Below are 21,491 nucleotides of genomic sequence, written 5' to 3' on the forward strand. Positions count from 1 at the left end.
ATGCTGTTGCTCACCGCATTCTGATCAAGGAACTAGAATAGGGGGTTTAGATATGTATATCTATGGCTTAGATACCTTTCAAAGGGTGTCAATTTTTCATGTTCTGCCCCATTTTTCTTGGGCTTCTAGAAGGAGCTGTAGTCATGCAAAACGGGCCGTTTGTAGCACTAGCCATTCTGGAAGTAAGAAGAATGAATGCTATAACAGAGTTGGAAGGGACTTTGTAGGTCATCTAGCCCAACCCCCCTGCCCAAGCAGGAGGCCCCACACCATTTCTGACAGATGGCAGTCCAGTCTTTTCTTGAAAGTTTCCAGTGATGAAGCTCCCACAACTTCCGAAGGCAAATTCTGTTCCATTGGTTGATTGTTTTCACTGTCAGAAAATTTCTCCTTATTTCTAGCTTGAATCTCTCCTTGATTAGTTTCCATCCATTATTCCTTGCCTGGCCTTCAGGTGCCTTGGAGAAGAGGTTGACAACCCCTCCTCTCTCTGACCGCCCCTCAAATATTGGAACACTGCTTTCGTGTCTCCCCTGGTCCTTCTCTTTACGAGTCTAGCCATACCCAGTTCCTTTAACTGTTCTTAATATGTTTTAGCTTCCAGTCCCCTAATCATCCTGGTTGCTCTTCTCTGCACTCTTTCTCAACATTTTTATAGTGAGGTGACCAAAACTGGATGCCGTATTGCTGTGATGAGCCCCTTTCTCAGGACAGGGCCCGCATCCTGCTGAATGAAAGTGGGCATAGATGCACCATAAAGAATTGCTTCTTGAAGGACATCAAGGATAGAAGCATCTTTATTTTTATTTTTAATCAAATTTATATGGCTGCCGATCTTACAGAAAGTGTCTCCGAATAGCATACAACAAATACACAAAATCGGTGAAATAAAATTTTAGCCTGTAGGAGAACAGCATGATTTTCACACGCTTTTGATTTATAATTTCTCTCTACCATAATAAACCCTTCAGGCAGGCCATAACATATCAAAAACATATTTTTAAAGCCCAGTTCTTGGCCTTCATGCTGTTCCTGTCTGCTACTGGCTTTAACAATTGCCTGCTGCTTCTAAAAGTTGAGCCCTGGGGAATTGCAGGCAGTTTTGTTTATTTCAAAGTTATCTTTATTTTACTTTTCTACCACAAGTTCCCCTTACAGATCTGATCAATCAGAATTAAAGAGTGCTTTTTGCTTGGCAGTCCCATAGATAACACATTCCTAGTAGCCTTGACTATCTAGCCATGAACTGTGGTTAGCATATTTAGACAATTGACTAAAAGTTGCCTTCTTCACATGCTGGAAACTTTTGCTTATAAAGTGGTTTGATAATCTGGCATAAAAATCAAAAGAAGTGTGGATGAGGCTTGGCTGAAGCGCAGTGGTATTATCTCTTTGTGTGTGTGTTTTGCTGGGAAGGGCATGTGGTTTATATGAACTAGTCTAGGGACAATAAAGATACTATGAGTAGAATAGAATAGAAAATATGGAACGGAATAGAATAGAAAATATGAATGGAATGGAGTTGGAATGGAATGCAATAGAATAGAATAAATAGAATAGAATGGAATGGAATGGAATAGAATTCTTTATTGGCCAAGTGTGATTGGACACAAGGAATTTGTCTTTGGTGCCTATGCTCTCAGTGTACATAAAAGGTACATTCATCACGAATCATAAAGTTCTGATCGCCAGTTCTGGTCAGTTCTGGTCGCCACGATGTAAAAAAGATGTGGAGACTCTAGAAAGAGTGCAGTGAAGAGCAACAAAGATGATTAGGGGACTGGAGACTAAAACATATGAAGAACGGTTGCAGGAACTGGGTATGTTTAGCTTAAGAGAAAGAAGGACTAGGGGAGACATGATAGCAGTGTTCCAATATCTCAGGGGTTGCCACAAAGAAGAGGGAGTCAAACTATTCTCCAAGGCACCTGAGGGTAGAACAAGAAGCAATGGGTGGAAACTAATCAAGGAGAGAAGCAACTTAGAACTGAGGAGAAATTTCCTGACAGTTAGAACAATTAATCAGTGGAACAGCTTGCCTCCAGAAGTTGTGAATGCCCCAACACTGGAAGTCTTTAAGAAGATGTTGGATAGCCATTTGTCTGAAACGGTAGAGGGCTTCCTGCCTAGGCAGGGGGTTGGACTAGAAGGTCCCTTCCAACTCTACTATTGTATTGTATTGTAAGTTGCTTGTAACAAATCAAATCAATACATAACAAAGATAAATTCAGCCTCCATTGTTGTTGATAAAGTTCAGCACTTAATGATGGTCATAGGGTACAAATAAGCAATCAAATCATACTAGGAAACAATATAAATCATAAGGATACAAGCCACCAAGTTACAGTCCTGCAGTCAAGTGAGAGGAGATGGGTGATAGGAACAATGAAAGGACTATTAGTAATAGCAACGCAGCCTTGGTGAATTCTTCGACAGTGGTGAGGGAATTATTCGTTTAACAGAGTGATGGCGTTTGGAGAAAAAAACACTGTCCTTGTGTCTAGTTGTCTTGGCAGTGCTCTATATCATCATTATGAGGGTGAGGAGTTGAAACAATTTATGACCAGGATGTGAGGGGGTCTGTAAATATTTTCACAGCCCACTTTTTGACTCCTGCAGGCTATAGGTCCTCAAAGGAAGGCAGGTTGGTAGCAATTGTTTAAGAGTCCAAATTCCTAGTTTTAATTTTGCTGGCTACTTTAAGGACAAAAACATCCAGAAGAAAGATTTAAGACAGGGGTGTCCAAACTTGGGAACTTTAAGATTTGTGGACTTCAACTCCCAGAATTCCCCAGCCAGCTGGGAATTCTGGGAGTTGAAGTCCACAAGTCTTAAAGTTCCCAAGTTTGGACACCCCTGATTTAAGACATTATAAGCTGTTTCCCTATCCTGGGGTGTCCTCTCCCCCCTCTTCCCAATATGGCTGTAACCCTACTAGTTGAGGAGAGACACAGATGCTGTCAGCTACAAGGGGGAGGTTGCAAGGTTGCAGAAGGCCAAATTAAGCAGTTATAAGTAATCTGTGACTTACCACCACATCCGAAACCCAAAATTTCTGATGCCGCCAAATCCAGTTGCTAAGTGAGATTTCCTCCCATTGTGGGACTTTTTTCTCGCCACAGTTAAGTAAATTGCTGCAGTTGTTTTCATGATTGATAAGTGAATCTGGCTTCCCCATTGATTTTGCTTGTCAGGAGGTTGCAAAACGTGATCACATGACCCCGGGACATTGCAGCCGTCATAAATGTGAGTCAGTGGCCAAGTGTCTGAATTTTGATCACGTGACCCCGGGGATGCTGCAGTGGCCGTAAAGCATGAAAAAAATGGTCCTGTCATAAGTCACTGCACTTCCTTAATAACTTCGAACGGTCACTATACGGACAGCTATAAGTCGAGGACAGGCCTGTATTGAAATAGGTTGTGAAGTTTTTCACCACGCTCTTTCCTTTCCTGCCAGAAACCAAAGGGGCCACCGGGGCCTTTGGAGCCCTCTACCCAGACAGACAAGTCCCATCAGCGGGAGAAGTTGGAGCGCTTCAAGCAGATGTGCCAGATGTTGGAGCGGGTGAAGAACAGCAGCAGTTCCAGTTCCAGTTCGGACTCGGATTCTGACACGGATTCACGGGGCTCCGACGGTTCCAGCGGAGGGGTGTCGAGCCGAGCCAACTCCCCAACCACACGTTCGCAGCGCTTGGCAGCCCTGGGCTTCAGCGCCAGTGAGGAGGAGGACGACGAGGAGGAGGACGAAGAGGAGGGTGGGCGGCGCAACGGCGGCTCGGAGACAACACGTAACGGGAAGCAGCCCAAAGCTCGGGGGAACTCTCAGGAGAAGGAGAACAATCATCGCCCGTCCAGCAGGGGGAGCGAACGGGCCAAGCAGCAGGCGGGAGGCCGGAAAGCCGGCCGGCCTTCTGGACAGACGGGGCTCCGCATGGTGGCCCGGACTCAGTTTCTGAACTGGCCTTTGGTGCCGTCCCCTCCCAAGCCTCTGCTGCAGCTGGAGAGGCACGTGATCCGGCCTCCCCCGGACAGCCCTGAACCGGACTCCCTGCCCTTGGACAGCGGCTCTGACCATATCGTGCAGCGGGACATTTGGTTGGCCGTCTTCCAGTACCTCAGCTATCGGGAGCTATGCGTTTGCATGAGGGTGTGCCGGACATGGAGCCGTTGGTGAGTGAGCGAGCGAGCGGGCGGGCGGGCAGGATAGCGGAGAGGTTGACCTGGCTAGCTAGAGAAGTAACAGAGGTGGGGAAGAACACTGTGGACTCTCGGGTCAGCTAAGAGGGGGAAAGAGGCCATGGGATCAAATTTGACGCCTGCCTCCTGGCCCATTTCCTTGCAATGAACACCAGACCTCAGAGCTGTCTTGATCCTCTTTGTTTGGCCAGGCTCTCTTCCAGAGAGAGATGAGCCCCGGGTTCAACAAGCACATTCTGTGAACGAAGAGGAGGGGGAGGGGAAAAATGGCAATGTGTATAGCAACAACACTTAGACTTATATACCGCTTCACAGTGCTTTTACAGCCCTCTCTAAGTGGTTTACAGAGTCCGCCTCTTGCCCCCAACCATCTGGGTCCTCATTTTACCCACCACGGAAGGATGGAAGGCTGAGTCAACCTTGAACTGATCAGGACCAAATTCCTGGAAGTGGGCAGAGTTACCAATAGCAACAGCACTTAGACTTATATACCGCTTCGCAGTGCTTCACAGCCCCCTCTAAGCAGTTTACAGAGTCATGATATTTGCTCCCAACAATCTGGCTCCTCATTTTACTCACCTCGGAAGGATGGAAGGCTGAGTCGACCTTCAGCCTGGTGAGACTCAAAATGCAGCCAGCAGTAGTAGCTTGCAGTACTGCACTCTAACCACTGCACCGCCACAGCTCATATACCCAGGAATGTCCTAGTGGACAACCATGTAAATATGAGCCAGCAGTGTGCAGCAGCTGCCAAGAAAGCCAACACAGTTCTGGGATGCATCAACAGAGGGATAGAATCAAGATCACGTGAAGTGTTAATACCACTTTATAATGCCTTGGTAAGGCCACACTTGGAATACTGCATTCAGTTCTGGTCGCCACGATGTTAAAAAGATGCGGAGATCCTAGAAAGAGTGCAGAGAAGAGCAACAAAGATGATTAGGGGACTGGAGGCTAGAACATATGAAGAACGGTTGCAGGAACTGGGTATGTCTAGTTTAATAGAAAGAAGGACTAGGGGAGACATGATAGCATTGTTCCAATATCTCAGGGGTTGCCACAAAGAAGAGGGAGTCAAGCTATTCTCCAAGGCACCTGAGGACAGAACAAGAAGCAATGGGTGGAAACTAATCAAGGAGAGAAGCAACTTAGAACTGAGGAGAAATTTCCTGACAGTTAGAACAATTAATCAGTGGAACAGCTTGCCTCCAGAAGTTGTGAATGCCCCAACACTGGAAGTCTTTAAGAAGATGTTGGATAGCTATTTGTCTGAAACGGTATAGGGTTTCCTGTCTAGGCAGGGGGTTGGACTAGAAGGCCTCCAAGGTCCCTTCCAACTCTACTATTGTATTGTATTGTATTGTACTGTATTGAATCCATGATGAGGCCAACTGTTAATGGGATTAAAAACTGGCAAATGAAGGCAAATAACACGGGTCCCAGGATAATGTTGGGGGTCAGTTACTGGGACCAGAGGTTTCGGACTCGTGCTGGAGCTCATCCTCAGGTGAACAGAAAGGTGAGAGGGAAGTTCCCCCGATGATGAGCTCCAGCACGAGTCCTAAAGCTCAGAAGACTAAACCTATGGTCCCAGTGATCAACCCTGATAGGATCCTTCAATATTAAAAACTTGTCGTATCAATTAACATGGAGGTTACAGAGGCACAATTTATACGCATGCACCGGGGTGTCCTGCAGTGTACATCTCTGCAAGTTACTCCCTGAGCTGTTTGTCACATGTGACGCTCGTCATTCTCACTAAATATCAGGAAATCACCCTTTATTCAGGCACCGCCGTCTCTGTACGGAATGAGTTCTCTCCATATTGAAAAACCTCGCGGCTCAGGCAGCATGTCAGTGTTGAAGACTTTATTTCTATAATCATATGTCACAAAATATAAATGCTTCTGCTCCAGCTTGACCTCAACAGCGTCATACAAATAGATATAAAGGCAATATTTTGTGTACCTGCTTGTGAATAACTTTGTGCTCCCTCGGAATATAGTATGCTGATTAATGAATCAAAGCTTTAATTGAGGGACACGTAACTTTTACCCAGGTGGCTCTGTTTGCATTTTGAATAGCATGTCAGAGACCACAGACCCCAGGAAGAGATGGGGCCAGGACAAAAGTTACCGGTAATTTAAAGGGGAAAAAAATTGTTTTATGGGTAATGTATTTATTTTGTACATTTTATTAGACTGATTTGAGCATTTCAAATGCGTGGGAGAGTAACCATATTAGAAGTGTATTAAAACCAGGGGTGGGATTGAAAAATTTTAGCAACCGGTTCCCTGCTCATTTGCTGGGTGGGCATAGCCATGGAGCGTGGCCTACTCAGTCTCCTGCCCCACGGTGGCAGGGGGGACGTTATTGCCCTCCCCAGGCTCCAGAGGCTTTCCTCGAGCCTCTGGGAGGACGAAAGTGATCTTCCCCTGGGCTATGAGGCCCTCCGGAGCCCAGAAACAGGCCCGTTTCCAGATTTCCTGGAGGCCCATTTTTTGCCCACCTGGAGTCACCATGCGGGCCCTGCACTTACCTGGCATGATGAATGGGCCGCATGGAGACTCCGGAGAGGGAGGGGGGGGCAGCCAGTCCTTCCAACTACCGGTTCAACGAATCAGATGCGAAATTAGCATCCAGTTTGTCCAACCGGCTAAATCCCACCCCTGATTAAAACACATATATACATGCACATGTACATGCACACACAGACACACACACACATATATACACATATGTGTGTGTATGTAGCAGTTCAAGCAATGGAAGCAGCAACCTGCAGAAGTGGTGGGAGACCTTCAATGCATGCATTCAAATGGAGGTTGGACTATCATATCTCTGGGGTGCTTAGGGAATCCTTGACTTACAGCAGTTCATTTAGTGACCGTTCAAAGTTACAACGGCACTGAAAAAAGGGACTCTCGGCCATTTTTCAGTTACGACCGTTGCAGCCTCTCCGTGATCGTATGATCTAAATTCGGACGTTTGGCAGGCGATTCATATTTATGACTGTGTCCCAAAGGTCACAGGATCAACTTTGGTGCCCTCCTGGCGAGCAAAGTACACGGGGAAGCCAGATTCACTTAACGACCAGGGTGCCAGCTTACCAGTTGCTGTGAGCCACTTAACAACTGTGGCAAGAAAGGTTGTAAAATGGGGAGGGGGGAAGTCACTTAATAAATGTCTGTCTTAACAATAGACATTTTGGGCTCCGTTGTGGTTGTAAGTTGAGGACTACCTGTAATTCTTTCCAACTCTCATGATTCTGTGAATCATTTTTTTCCTTTTGGCCATCCTCCCCTCATCCCAGGTGCTGTGACAAGCGGCTTTGGACGTACATTGACTTGAGCCATCGGAAATCTATCACTCCCTCCATGCTGAGCGGAATCATCCGAAGGCAGCCAGCCAGTCTTGATCTGAGCTGGACCAACATCTCCAAGAAGCAGCTAATGTGGCTCCTGAACAGGTTGCAAGGTATTTGGAGGTTGAATTAGAGGTGGGGGAGGCTTAAGGGAGACAGAGATGAAACGGTAGCCAATGCTTCCTTCTTTGGAGCACTTATATTTTATTTCCAAATCCAGAAATCCAGTTGTTCAAGAGTTTGATATGTTGTGGCCCACCAGCAGAGCTGGCAGCAGATTCAGACAGTGAGGAGGTTGGGGAGGAACACGGGCCAGTCCTGGAGTCTGGGGAAGGCTCTGATGAGGGCTCTGTGTCGGAGGCAGAGAGGGGGCCAGAGCCGTCTGACAATTATCAGCTGCCTTCAGAGTCAGACATCAGTGAGGCAGATAAACAGCTGGAGTCTGTTCCCAGTGTGCGCATGCACAGAGTTGCTAGACGAAAGGAACAGCTAAAGAACAGGGGTCGACTTGGGAGTAAGGCCAGACAATGAAGGGCCCCTCCCAGAGGAAATAAAGAGGAGAGACAGGGGAGTGGAGTTTACAGGAGACAATTAATTCGCTAATTGGTTTGTGACTCTCCGAGGCTCCCTGCCAAGTTCTGCAGATTTCAGCCTGGCAGCTGTCCAAGCCAGATATGTTCTGTGACTGTAAATCCTCCTTTGAAAGACTTTGCTGGATGTGAATGAGCAGAATTCACTGTAAATTAATAAAAGGGTTTTTTGTTGGGACAAGGAGTTTTGTTCATGCTCTTGGGAAGCCTCGGTCGGAACATGGCAATTCTGCAAAACTCCCAGATGTCCCCCAGAGATGAGAACCCACTCATTAAATAAATTAAAAAAAGCCATGGCCAAAATCACTATAGGTAGTCCTTGACTTAGAACCATTTGTTTAGTGGTTGTTTTAAGTTACAATGGCACTGGGAAAAGTAATTTATGATGGGTTTTCTCACAACCACCATTGCCTTGTCCATGTGATCAAAATTTGGATGCTAATTATGACTGTTGCGTGTCCAGAGGTTCTGTGATCCCTTTTTGCAACCTTCTGACAAGCAAAGTCAGTGGTGAAGCCAGATTCACTTAGCGAACGTGTCACTAACTTAATAGCTGCAGTGAGTCACTTAACAACTGTGGCAAGGAAGGTTGTAACACGGGGCAAAATTTATTTAGCGAACGTTTCGCTTAGCAACAAAGTTTGGGCTCTATTGCAGTCGTAAGTCGAGGACTAGCTGGAGTGAAGCCAAATCCCACCAGATTTGAATTCCATTTGGAGCAAGGATGTGTTTGAACCAAGAAATGCAAATTCCAAAGGTTATTCCAGAGAATTCAATTCTGCATATTTATTTAAAGAAAAGTGAATCCAGTAGCTTTGTTTAAACCTGAACAAAGTTCTCAAGACTCCCTCTCTTTAAATTGGCTTAAACCCTTGGGATTGGGGGAGGCATTCGCAGTCTGAAGACCCTGCACTTAGTGTTAATCTGGATGTACAAAAAGGTACCATATTTTTCAGAGTATAAAATGGTTCAAAGTATAAGCCGCACCTAACTTTTGGAGAGGAAAACATGGGAGAAAATAATCTGCCTCTGCCTCCCAGCAATTTGCCTCCTTGCAGCAAACAGCCCGTTTCAGTTTCAGCACAGCCTGATTAGCACAAGCAGCTGATTGTCGGTTGGATCAGCCTTCTGACTATCAGCTGTTTCAGGTTGCAGGGATTGCCATTGCCTATTGCTGCCTCGGTGCACTCCATTTTTGGCCTCTGCACCCCATTTTCAGCCTCCGCGCACCACACTTTCTGACCGTTCCAGGCGGCGGAGATTAGAATGGGCGGAAAATGGGGCACACGGAGGCTGAAAACAGGGCGCACATAGGCCAAAAATGGGATGCGGAGGCCAAAAATGGGGCACCGGGAGGCAGCAATAGGCAATGGCAATCTCTGAAACAGCTGATGGTTGGGAGGCTGATCCAACCAACAATCAGCTGCTTGTGCTAATCAGGCTGTGCTGAAACTGAAACAGGCTGTTTGCTGTTTGCTGCAAGGAGGGAAATTGCTAGGAGGTGGGGACCAGTGGGTGGGTGGGGCTACATTCAGTGTATAAGACTCACCCAAATTTTCACCCTCTTTTAGGGGGAGGGGAGTGTGTCTTATACTCTGAAAAATACGGTAATTGAAAGGTCTAGACTTTAAGGGATAGCCAGAATTTCTGGGCACAGAAAATCCTTAATTTGAAACAAATTCAAGAGAAAGCAAAGAACCTGCGCCAGGCTAATTTCCACTGCAGTGATGACCCTGGAGGCCCTAATTCAAATGACAGCAGATGGTGATGGTGGTAGTGGGATGGAAACTATTCAAGGAGGGAAGCAACCTGGAATTAAGGAGAAACTTCTTACCAGTGAGGACAATCAAGCAGTGGAACAGAAGTTGCCTTTAGAAGTTGTGGGTGCTCCATCCCTGAGGTTTTTGAGAAAGAATGGAATGGGATAGAATAGAATAGAATAGAACAAATCTTTATTGTCACTTTAAATGTAAAGTAATCGACATACATTAAAGTGAAATTTCATTACATCCATCTCTCAAAAGATAACCATTATGCATAAATCCACATACACACACACATATGACAGAGAGAAATATCACAATCTAGTTCGAGTGTATACATGTACACGGTGGGGGGGGGGGGGAGAAGAATCCTGCAAATTTACAAGATGGACGGCATAAGGACTGGAGAGACGGGACAACCGCTTGTCTGAAAAAGCACAGGGTCTCCTGTTTGTGCAGGGGGTTGGACTAGATGACCTGGAAGATCCCTTCCAGCTCTATTCTGTTTGGTTGGTTGGTTAAGAATCAAATTGCTGCTTTGCTCTGCTGCTTTGCCAAAACCACAGTCAACAATCTTAAGGTATCTGTGTGGACAGGGAAGGTTTGATAAGATTTAGCAGCTCTGAATCCTGCGGATTTTTTTCTTTTCCACTTGCATCCTCTCAAGTGGAGGCACGGAGGTGGCATGTGGCTGAGAACGTGGTCTTAATATAGGTCGCATAGCTCAGTTGTAAGAAGGGATGAAATTTGAGGACAAGTGCAGAAGCAGGACAGCCATCTTGCTTTGTGGGATAAAGAAAAAGATTGGCCAAAAAAGAGAGAAGAACATGTGAGGAAACATTGTACAGCAGGGATCCCCAACTTGTGGGCCGCAACTTGTGGGCCTGTGACTGAGTTGCAACTGGGCCATGGAAATGGCCGAGCATATGCGTTTGCGTGCTCCATTTGCGTGAGTGGCAGGCAGGCGTGCACACTGATTGTGTAAATGGAGTTGTGCACGGTCACGTTTGCCAGCCATTTGCATGAACTATCCCCACCCCACCCCCAAGCCAATCCGCAAAACAAGAAATGTTGGGGAACTCTGTTGTGTAGGTAGGGGTGGGATTCAGCTGGTTCGGACTGGTTCGTGCGAACCGGATGCTAATTTTGCATCTGGTTCGCTGAACCAGTTGTTGGAAGGACTGGCTGGCTCTACCCACCTGGTCATGCCCCTTCCAAGAGTCTCCACGTGGCCCATTAATCATGCCAAATAAGTACTGGGCCTGTGCGGAGGGTCTGGGAGGGCAAAATGCCTTCTCTGTGATGGGCCCGACCCTCTGGAATGACCTCCCCCTGGACATCAGAACAACTACCGATCTCCACCTGAAGCTTAAAACCCACCTGTTTAGTTTAGCTGGCCTGGCCTAATCCCAGTTTAGTCCCTCAATTCTGCACTTTTAAATTTTTAGGGGTTGGTTTTAAGTTGATTTTTAATTTTTACCATCCTGTACAGCCTTAAGGTTTAATTCGATTTTAAGTGTATTTATTCTTTGTATATGGTTTTTAATATGCCTGTACACCGCCCCGAGTCCCTTCGGGGAGAGGGGGCAGTCTATAAATCTAATAAAATTGGAAATTGGAATTGGAAAAAAACAGGCCATCTGGAAGTCTGGAAACAGGCTCGTTTCCAGCTTCCGGAGACTGGGGGAGGCCATTTTCGCCCTCTTGGAGGTTCAGGAAAGACTCCGGAGCCTCTGGAGGGCGAAAAATTGGCCTCCCGGAAGTCCAGAAACTGGCCCATTTCCACCCTCCCGAAAGCTTAGGGAAAGCCTCCGGAGCTAACATTTTTGAATCCTACTGGTGTATATAGGACAGGATGTGACCTGGGAGTAAGAAATCAAAAGTTTTGGGTAGAAAGGCGAGTTCATGGTGGGGAATACGGAGGAAGGAGCCCGGGGGTGGGGGGGCGTTAGAAGCAGAGATAAATATCTTGTTTGTAAGGTTCTCTTTTTCCCCACTTCACATTCTCCCAACAGGCCTTAAGGAGCTCATCCTAACAGGCTGCTCTTGGTGCTCCGTGTCGGCCCTCGGCACCGCCAACTTCCCCTCCTTACAGCTCCTAGATTTGCGTTGGATTGAGGATGTCAAGGATTCTCACCTCCGCGAGCTGCTCTTGCCTGCCACAGATGCCAAGCCTGGTAAAGCTACCTGAACCGGAGGGAACGGTCTGTAGGACAGAGGGAGGGCAGGGATATCTGGGCAGCAATTTTACCACTATTTTTCTTCCCATCCCAAGGAAGTTCCAGGCAATCCAGACGTACCCCCCAGCACCCCCCTTTCCTTTCCTTTCCCCACAGTTAAAGACGTTTCATAAAATACCTGCATGTAAGAACGGAATACAGGGAATGCGGTAGCTCAGTGGCTGCTGAGCTTGTCGATCAGAAAAGTCGGCAGCTCAGCGGTTCGAATCCCTAGTGCTGCATAATGGAGTGAGCTCCCGTTACTTCTCCCAGCTTCTGCCAACCTAGCAGTTCGAAAGCATGTAAAGATGCAAGTAGAAAAAACAGGAACCACCTTTGTTGAGAAGGTAACAGCGTTCCATGCGCCTTCTGTGTTTAATCATGCTGGCTAAATGACCACAGAGACGTCTTCGGACAGCGCTGGCTCTTCGGCTTTGAAACGGAGATGAGCACTGCCCCCTAGAGCCGGAAATGACTATCACGCATGTGCGAGGGGAACCTTTACCTTTTTATGTTGATAATTCTGCAAACCTTCTGTTCTACCAGGCTTTGGGGCTCTGTGTCAGAGCTGCTAAGCCCAAGACTTCTTCACCTAACAATGGTGCCCAGTCTAAGAGACTTCACTGCACACTAAGGCTTGGATCTTATCACTTCTGGCCTAGGATTGCCTGTAATCTCCACCCCAGCTCTTGTGTCTCAGAAATCTCTCAGCTCATGTAGGGGCCTTTGGGTGCACTGCAGGCTGGAGTGGCCCAGTCTGAGTTCTTGATCTGTGATGTCCCTGGCCTGAACGGCTGCAAATGCTGATGCTGCATGCTTGCTGGAGGCACTCAGCCCGGTGTCCGTTCCATGCCCTGGAATGAGCCTTCAGACCTGGGCTGCTAAAATTGCTAGAGGTGGCTAGCCTGGAGCTCCCTCAGTACGCGTGGGATCTCACTCACCCTGCAGCTGCTGTCGGCAAGTGGCTGGGAGAGGCAGCAGGGCAGAAAAATCTCCTTTTGTGGCCCTCCTGTAGGGAAGAGGTGAGCACGGTGGGAGAAGGCTAAGAGGATCCTTCCCTGCATTGATGGTCGAGGGCTTCCAGGCTGGGAAGCTTCAGCAAAAGCAGCGTGCGCTGGAGATCCTTTTGCCCGGAGTCCTGCCGGAGCAGGGCAAATCTTCACAGACACTGAAGAACATCCTAATTTTAATCTGTCAGAAAGCAGTTTGAGGGGTGCACCTGGTTGGGGACAGCCAGGTGGCCCTTTAATTTTAGGAAAGAAAATCTGATCGACTCCGTGGTCCGAGTGGGTGTCGTTTTGCCAAAGCCTGTTAAAATAAGCTTTCCGAGTCATGCATATGCCCTTTAGGGCAGAGGTCCCGGTTTATCCCGTGAGACTCATTCCCCTTCTGTATTCTCACCCTGCTAGGCCAGACAGACAGCCGGGGCCGGCTCCAGAATGTCTCTGAACTACGGCTCTCCGGCCTGGACATCACAGACGCATCTCTGCGCTTGGTAATCCGGCACACCCCTCAGCTTGCCAAACTGGACCTGAGCCACTGCAACCATGTAGGTGACCAGTCTGTTAACCTGCTGACCGCTGCTAATTCTCCACTCCGAGAGACCCTCTCTGAACTCAACCTCACCGGTGAGTTGAGTCCCTATGGGCGATTCCACCTCTCCTGCATGAATGGGCACCGAAATGATGCCGCCTCTTGAGGGACAAACAGTGCGGTGTAGTGGTTAAGGAATTGAACATCTGCCCCAGTGTTTCTCTATCTTTCTTCTTCTTCTTCCATGGCACACTGTCAACCCTGTTTTTCTCCTGTCGCCCCTTGTCCAGATCCCATTACCAGATAGGGTCTTAGGATAATATTGGTCGTCCTTGATTTAAGATCGCAATTAGAAATGGAACTTCTGTTGTACGTTGCTGCAGTTGTAAATCAAGCCAGACCCAATTTTACAGCAATTTATATGGAAGTTGTTAGGCAAACCTCAGGGTTATTAAACAAATCTGCTTAACAACCATCATAACTTACAACCATGATTCCAGGCACAATTGTGGTCATAGAACCACGGTGGCGCAGTGGTTAGAGTGCAGTACTGCAGGGTACTTCTGCTGACTGCCGGCTGCCTTCAATTTTGCAGTTCAAATCTCACCAGGCTCAAGGTTGACTCAGCCTTCCGAAGTGGGTAAAATAGGGAGCCAGATTGTTGGGGGCAATAGGCTGACTCTGTAAAACCGCTTAGAGAGGGCTGTGAAGCACAATGAAGCGGTATATAAGTCTAAGTGCTATTGCTATAGATTGAGGATTACCTGTAGTGGCCATGACATTGTCCCACCATGCCATTCATTGTCTACGTTCCTAAGAATGTGCCTGTTGCTAATTTGTTGGGGCAAATTGTCTTTCCCACTATAAAATCAGCCCCCATTCCTGCCCGGTTTCCTGAGCCAGGCCCCTTTTCTCCACAGTGCTATCTGATGATCTTAAAACATGGTCTCCAACCAATGTTATTTCATAGCCTCCTGTTCTGGAGGACCCTTGGTGGCGCAGAGGTTAGAATGCACTATTACAGGCAAACTCTGCCCACAGCCTGGAGTTCAATCCTGAGAGGGCTCAGTCTTGACTCAGCCTTCCATCCTTCTGAAATCGGTAAAATGAGGACCCAAATGGCGGGCAGCAATATGCTGACTCCGTAAACCACTAGAGAATGTTGTAAAGTGGTGACCCCAAACCTTTGCGGCACCAGGGACCGCTTCTGTGGAGAGAGGTATTCCACGGACCGGAGTGAGTGTGGTTTTACGTGCTGCCCTGCATCCCGTGGACGGGGCTTCCCTTGTTTGCACGGACCTGTTTCTGGCATGCTGCAGACTAGTGCTGGTCCACGGACCAGGGGCAGGGAATCCCTGCTCTAAATCAGCAGTTACCAACTGATGGTCTGTGGTCCGCAAGAAAATTTTGATGGTCCACAGAAAAATTATTTGCATATTTTATATTGCATTAAATGAGGGGTCCTCAAACTACGGCACCTGGGCCAGATATGTGCAATGAACGCTTGTGTTGCTGCAGAGAGTCTCCCCCTTGGGGGTCTTTTTGTGCAGGTCGCAGGGGGGGCAGAAATTCCAACTCAGGGTCTGCTTCAGCCGCCTGGTGTGGGGCTTTGGGAGAAGGCTGGAGGGAAGCGCCACTGATGGCAAAGAGCCAGAGGGCCTTGTTCCAGTAGGACTGCATCATGGCCTTGAACTGGCTGACCATCTCAGCCCGCTGAGCCTCCAGGCACCGGTACCTGGCCTTGCACTCCCACAGGTCTTGGAAAGCCTATGCTCGTAGTCCTCATTGAGGTGCTTCTACCAAGCTTCCTTCTCGGTCAGATCCAATTTGAACTGAGCCAGCTGTTTTGCCAACTCTTTCTCATGGTGGCTGCTTAGTTCCAGCAACTGTTTCCTGCTGGGGCCCTAAGGAGCCCGGGCGGGCAGGCAAGGAGTGGCTGGGAGGGGAGGGGCGGGGCGGGTAGAGGCTGGTGAGGCACCCCTCAACGTGAGTGACATCAAGTTGCCCATGCCCACCTACAGGACCATCTTGCCACGCCCACCCAGCCAGTCATTAGGCAGATCATATTAGTGGTCCGTGGGATTTAAAATTATGACTTTAGTGGCCCCTGAGGTCTGAAAGGTTGGTGACCCCTGCGCTAAAATACTGTAGGATGGTATATAAGTCTTATTGCTATTCTTTCTTCCTGTCCTGACAGGATGTAACCGGCTGACGGATCAGTGTCTGCCCCTTTTCCGCCGCTGTCCACGCCTCTCCCGTATTGACCTGCGTTCCTGTCACCACATCACGACAGAGGCCTGTGCCCGATTTGCTGAGGACTCGGTCTCCAACAGCAACGCTGTGCCCCCCGCCCCCGGCGCACCCTCACCTCCTTTTCGTTGCCCTGAGGAGAAATTGCTGCTGAAGGACAGCTAATACTCGCCCTGGGGTGGAGGCGCAGAAAGACTCAACTTCACCAATCCGACCGTCGTACACGGACTCTGAGAGAACCTTTTTACTTAAAGCCATGCACTGAACCGGAGTGGCATCTCCACCCCCTTACTTGTGCAGCAAAGAGGGTGCCGGCGGGGGAGGGGGGGATCGTGCCCCCTTCCCCAGGCCCGGCCCGCTGAGGGCCAGGTGGCCTTTTGCTCCATCCACTTGTTCCTGGACAGCCGCGGAGTAAGTGGGGGTCCGAGGTAGCCTTGTCGCTTTACAATGCTGGGGAAAATGCGTATCCCTCCCACCATGCACTGCGTCGTCTCCCTCTTTCACCCTCCCCCGCCTCCAAATATCCTTCCGTGCCACCGTTGGTACACCCCGCTATCTCGGGGCGGCGGGGGAGGGGTGGGAGTTGACATTCAGCCTTGAAATGCTGGCTCGGGAGGAAGGCAGCTTCTTTGATGGGGTCGGATGTATTACGTTTTTCCAGCCCCCCAGTTCCTTGCCCAATGCAAATGTGCACTCCAACCTCATCGGCCCACCCCCCTCCCACATGCTGCCTTGATTGTTTTTAAAGGGTGCGTGAGTGTGTGTGCGCGTCAGCCTTGTCAGCCCGCCCACCCGCTTCCTTTTCCTCTCTTCCCAGTTGTGCATCTGCAGTGTGGTTTTCCAAGGGGGCCAAGCAAGGACCAGCCAGCTGATTTCCGGATTCCCTTTGCCCTGTCTTTCCCCACTGCTGTACCTGCTGGGGCTCCTTCCTGCCTCTTATCTACCGCTGTCTCTTTCCCACAGCACCGGATGGTCTCTGGAGCCGGCACATCCATTTGATCTGCTTCCCGCATCGGTGCCCTTTGTGCCCCTAGTTTTCTCCTCACCCATCCATTGGAGGCCAGAAAGCATCTCTATAGGTATCCTTCCCTTGAGATTCTCTCCTCCTCCTCCTCCTGCTCACTCTCCCTCCCAGCCGATCCCAGTATGCAGCTGAGGCCTCCTGGGGATGCAGCTCCGCCAAACGTCATCCCCGGTGGCTCAGTGGATGCCCACACTGTGATACACACGTGCTGCGTTCTGCACACACAGCGTACCTGCTGCTGTCTTGTCTACGCATTAAACCTACATATGCATGCGCTCGCAAGCCCACCCAATGCGGACGGAGTCCCCCGCCAAGCTTTGGGCCTCTCCTCCTTTGCCAAGTTAACTTTCATCCCACCCACAGACACAACGCGTCAGTGTGTATCTTTGCTGCTTTTGACCAGTGTGGACTGCAGGTGGGGGGAAATAAAGAGTTTTGCTCATGGGAGCGGAGAGACAAGGCAGAACACTTTGTCCAAAAGAAAGGGAGTAAACTAGCATGTGTGAAAGGGAGGCGCTAAACCTGTCTCGCTCGGCGTGTGTTGGGATCCTTCCTGGAGGGAAAGGCCTCTAAAAATCCACTCTTCCCTCTCCTCCCTCCAAGCCCCCTCAGCCCTTCGGCAATGTGTCCACTCAGCACAGTGTTTCTCAGCCATTACGCCGTGCGGACTTAAACTCCCAGAATTCCCCTGCTAGTGTGAATTCTGGGAATTGAAGTCCGCATGTCTTAAAAGTTGCCAAGGTTGAAAAAAAACACAAGTCTACAGTATTGTTTCAGGGCCCTGGGCGCTGTTCCCGGAGGAAATCCCCACCCAGGATGTTTTCATCCCACCTTGGCTGGCTGGATGAATCCCGCAGCTCCTTTCAAACTCTGTTATTCCGCCTTCCGTGGAGCCGCTTTTCCACAAGGCTTCCCATCACTTCTTCCCCAGAAGCGTTCTTCCTCTCTTCGACTTACCCACTTTTCGACTCTGGACAGAAAAGTCCTCACAGCTTCCCTCTCCAGTCTTCCCCTTCCTTGGTTTTTGTTATTTTGGATTCACGAGCTTTAATAACCACTTTAGGGAGCGGGGGGAGAGTGGCGGGAGGTCCGCCTGTGTTCCTTACCCACAGTGCCAACTATGGCTGAGCAGGAGTCGGCGGGGCCTTCTCTTAATTCCGGCCACTCTCCGCGGCCTCCGAATCTCAAACTTGAACCCTCCCATCCAGCTGTTTGGGTGTGTGCGCGTGTGTGTGTGTGCTTGGGTATGTACGCATGTGGGAATCCCCCCTCCCCCCATCTCTATTTTATTTTAAAGGTTGGGGGAGAAGAAATACTGTAGAAAAGAAAAGTGGTGCAAATCGAATGTCCTGGACCGAAGCAGGGCCTGCTGTCGGTCATCTTTGCTCCTTCTGCTGGGAGGCGGGGGTGAGCACGTTGCTCAATGCTGCTCTCTCCGTCCCTTTGGCCATGTCCATCTTTGGGGTCGGGTGGGGACTCGTTCCCTCTTAAAAGGTGCCCAATTCTGTCCATTTCGCTTTCACTCGTTCATTTCTTCTCTCCCCCATCTCTTTGTCTTCCCCACCATCCCATTTTATTTTATTTTATTTTATTGCTGTCCTTTTGTGTTGCTAGAAACAACCTGGACTGGATTGGTGAAGTGCAGCGAAAGAAACCGTTCATCCAGTCCGGAAACCCTCCCCTCTTGGTTAGAATGGGTTTGGGTGGGTTGTTGTTGTTGTTTTTTTAAAGCCCTTCTTTTCTTCCTTTCCTCTTCTCTCCCTCTCTCTCTCTTTCTTTTTCCTCCCTCACCCTGCCCACCATCCTTCTCACCCTGTGCTCCGTCTGCGTTTTCAGATGGCATCAGACACATGCACCGCCTTTTCTATGTGCGTTGGGGAGGGGAGGATGGCACGAGACTGATTTACAATTTGGTCACGTATCTTCTTTTTTTTTCTTTTTCTTTTAATATATACTTGAACGTTCATTTATTACTAAAGCATTACTTGAAAAAAAACGCAGCGATAGCTTGTGGAATCGGAGGCGAGGTTTTCGGTGTTGGGTTGTGTTTTTTTTTATTATTATTTTTTACGGTTCTGTTGGGTGCTTTTTTTTATTGTTTTAAGAAAATTGGTTTTGTTGTTTCCTTTTTTATTTTATTTTTTATTTTTTCCATTTGTCTGAAAGTCAACAGAGTAAGTCCTTCCCTCTCACTCCATTAACCAAAGAGGGCCAAGGTATCTTAATTTTTTTTTTCTCTCCTCCAACTCCAATTTCTGGAGGGTTTCTTTTATTTTTATTTTTATTTTCCCCTTCTGCCTAGTAGTGTTCTGTCCTTTACTCACAACTCTTACAGAACAAGTATTAAATAATTTTGAGGAATGGAGGCTTTGGGGGCTACGTTTGGGTGGAAATATTGTATATTTGAGGGAAGGTCTCAGTGGGTCTTTTCCAGATCTTATGGCACAGCATAAATATGTACTGTATGGCCTGTCCTCAATTTAAGTGGTCCTGCCCACATCCCATCCCCACAGTCCACGGTGCAAAACAAGGAAACTGGTCTTCATTCCACACAACCAGCCTCCTCGTTGTTTTGGGGCCTCCACTCTTCATTTCTCCTTCATGTAAAAGGAGAGGTATACACTAAGAGGGAAGAGCCATCTAGCTACAGATATTTGGGGAGGGGTGGGGGGAGGGCTGCCATGGTGACCCTCCCATCCTCGTCCGCTTCTCCTCCTCTGAAGAGAGTGGCAGCAGCCAAGGGAAATGCTCTTTTCAAGCGTATTTTTTGAGGTTTGTTTATTTTTTTTTACCATTGTTTTTTTTTTAATGGATGTTTTAACTCTTGAAAAAAAAAAGAAAGAAAAATACCTCAGGTTTAAAAAGAAACGGTGAAGAGTGAGAGGGAAAAACGTGGGAATGCCATCCCAGGGTTGCATTACTCTTCTAAAGCAAGGGTGGGCAGTTAGGGCCCTCTCACAACTTGTGAACTTCAACTCCCATAATCCCTCACCAAGGCAGCCATGTTGACTCAGGAATTCTGGGAGTTGAAGTCCACGGGTGGCGAAGAGGGCATCGTCGCCCACTCTTGTTCTAGATTGGTGCTTTAGGGACCGCACATGTTGGGCAGGAAGCCACTGCACCAGGGTGGAGAGGCATCCGTGGCTCAGTGCTCGGGTAGAGATGGACGCAAGTGATTGCTCTCCCTTCCATCGCCCTAACCCTCATCTCAGTTTTCCTCACCCATTATCACTCCAAAGACTGGCGCTTGTATCAGGGTGCAGGCCCGTCTCTCAATCCCAATGGAAAAGGAACATGGGAAAACATGTCCGGTGTCTCCCCTACCCCCAGATGTAGCTTCAGAAAGTATTCCAAGACTCCCGGCAACCACGATTGAACCTCAGATGTGTTGGAGTCTACGTCCCGGTGTTTTCAACCAGCCTCCTTGTGGGCTGCCTAGTGGTAGATGTTGTGGTCCACCATCCCTTAGAGAAGATCAAGTTGGGTAAGGCTGAACTATTCCATAGGTCTCCCCGACCCACAGAAACACACGCACAAACACGCCCACGCATCCCCTCAACTCAGTGGACCAAAGCTGTACTTCCACCACCACCCGCCATCTCCCACCAATTAATAGTTTATCCTCCAGCTACAACTTTAATCTTCGATAGACTCTTATTGCTCCTCACCTAGAAATCGAGACAAAGACTGCTGGGGATGGGAAAGGAAGCAAGTGGGGGTGAAATAAAAATGTAAAAAAAATTATCCAATTTTAGGAGCGATGCGTCTCCGTGATGTTTGACCTGCATATCTCTATCCCAGCCCCCTTCGGGACTCTACAAGTGGGGAGGGAGGGGGACGTGAGACCAGGTTCCAATCTGAATTTCAGGGGTTCTATTGTATAATAACTGTTTGCTATATAAACAAAAAAAAAATCAAAAAAACGAAAGTGTTTTGATCTTAAAAGCTTGTTTTTCATTATTCCCTCCCCCCCCTCCTTTTACACACATATCATGCACATTCAAACATATATATATATATATATATATTCGGTTCTATCTCCTTTCAAAGCAAACGTTGTGAATAAAAAAAAATGTTTCGGGGGGGAATGTTAATTATTATTTTCTTTTTTAATTTTCGATGGGTTTCTATTTTATATTTTCTGGAAATATTTTTTTATAAACTCTTCTTTTGGTTTTTTCAAAGGTTTTATTTTGTTTTGTTTTTTCATTTCTGTTGTTGTTAGCAATGCTGCCCTGAGGTCTCTGGTTCGGGGATGATGGTACAGAGGGTACCTTTAATCAGTTAAATTGAAATTGAAAGGAAGCCTTAGGTGTGAATCGGCACCCGGATTCTTCTGTAACAGTTGTCATTTGCAGATTCACAACATGAAATGATAAGGTTCTTCATGTTTGCACCAAAACTAAGCACTTCCCAAGGGAAATTCAAAAGAGAAGGGCAAGGGAACCAGTGAGATACCAGTCCTTGTTTTGGATTAAATGTGTGTCTCGAAAAGAGCCAAGGATGATGGGCAAAGCATACTTTTCTCACAGTAGCCTTCTGGGGATACAT

The 21,491-nt window shown here is 48.1% G+C and overlaps 1 protein-coding gene across 3 annotated transcripts in view; it reads left to right on the forward strand.

Annotated features, from left to right (window-relative positions):
• Positions 1 to 20,885, forward strand: part of FBXL19 (F-box and leucine rich repeat protein 19) — a 52,451-nt gene extending 31,566 nt beyond the window's left edge. For all 3 annotated transcript variants that reach the window (XM_081931991.1, XM_081931990.1, XM_081931992.1), the window contains 5 exons: positions 3,458 to 4,170; positions 7,511 to 7,674; positions 11,930 to 12,091; positions 13,543 to 13,761; positions 15,864 to 20,885. In XM_081931991.1, coding sequence (XP_081788117.1) covers positions 3,458 to 4,170; positions 7,511 to 7,674; positions 11,930 to 12,091; positions 13,543 to 13,761; positions 15,864 to 16,081 — 1,476 coding nt within the window. In that variant the 3' untranslated portion in view covers positions 16,082 to 20,885. The remainder of the gene's footprint in view (positions 1 to 3,457; positions 4,171 to 7,510; positions 7,675 to 11,929; positions 12,092 to 13,542; positions 13,762 to 15,863) is intronic.
• Positions 20,886 to 21,491: the final 606 nt, after the last annotated feature.

This window comes from Natrix helvetica, assembly GCF_964273705.1.
Source record: "Natrix helvetica genome assembly, chromosome: Z".
In the NCBI taxonomy this organism is placed as follows: Eukaryota; Metazoa; Chordata; class Lepidosauria; order Squamata; family Natricidae; genus Natrix; species Natrix helvetica.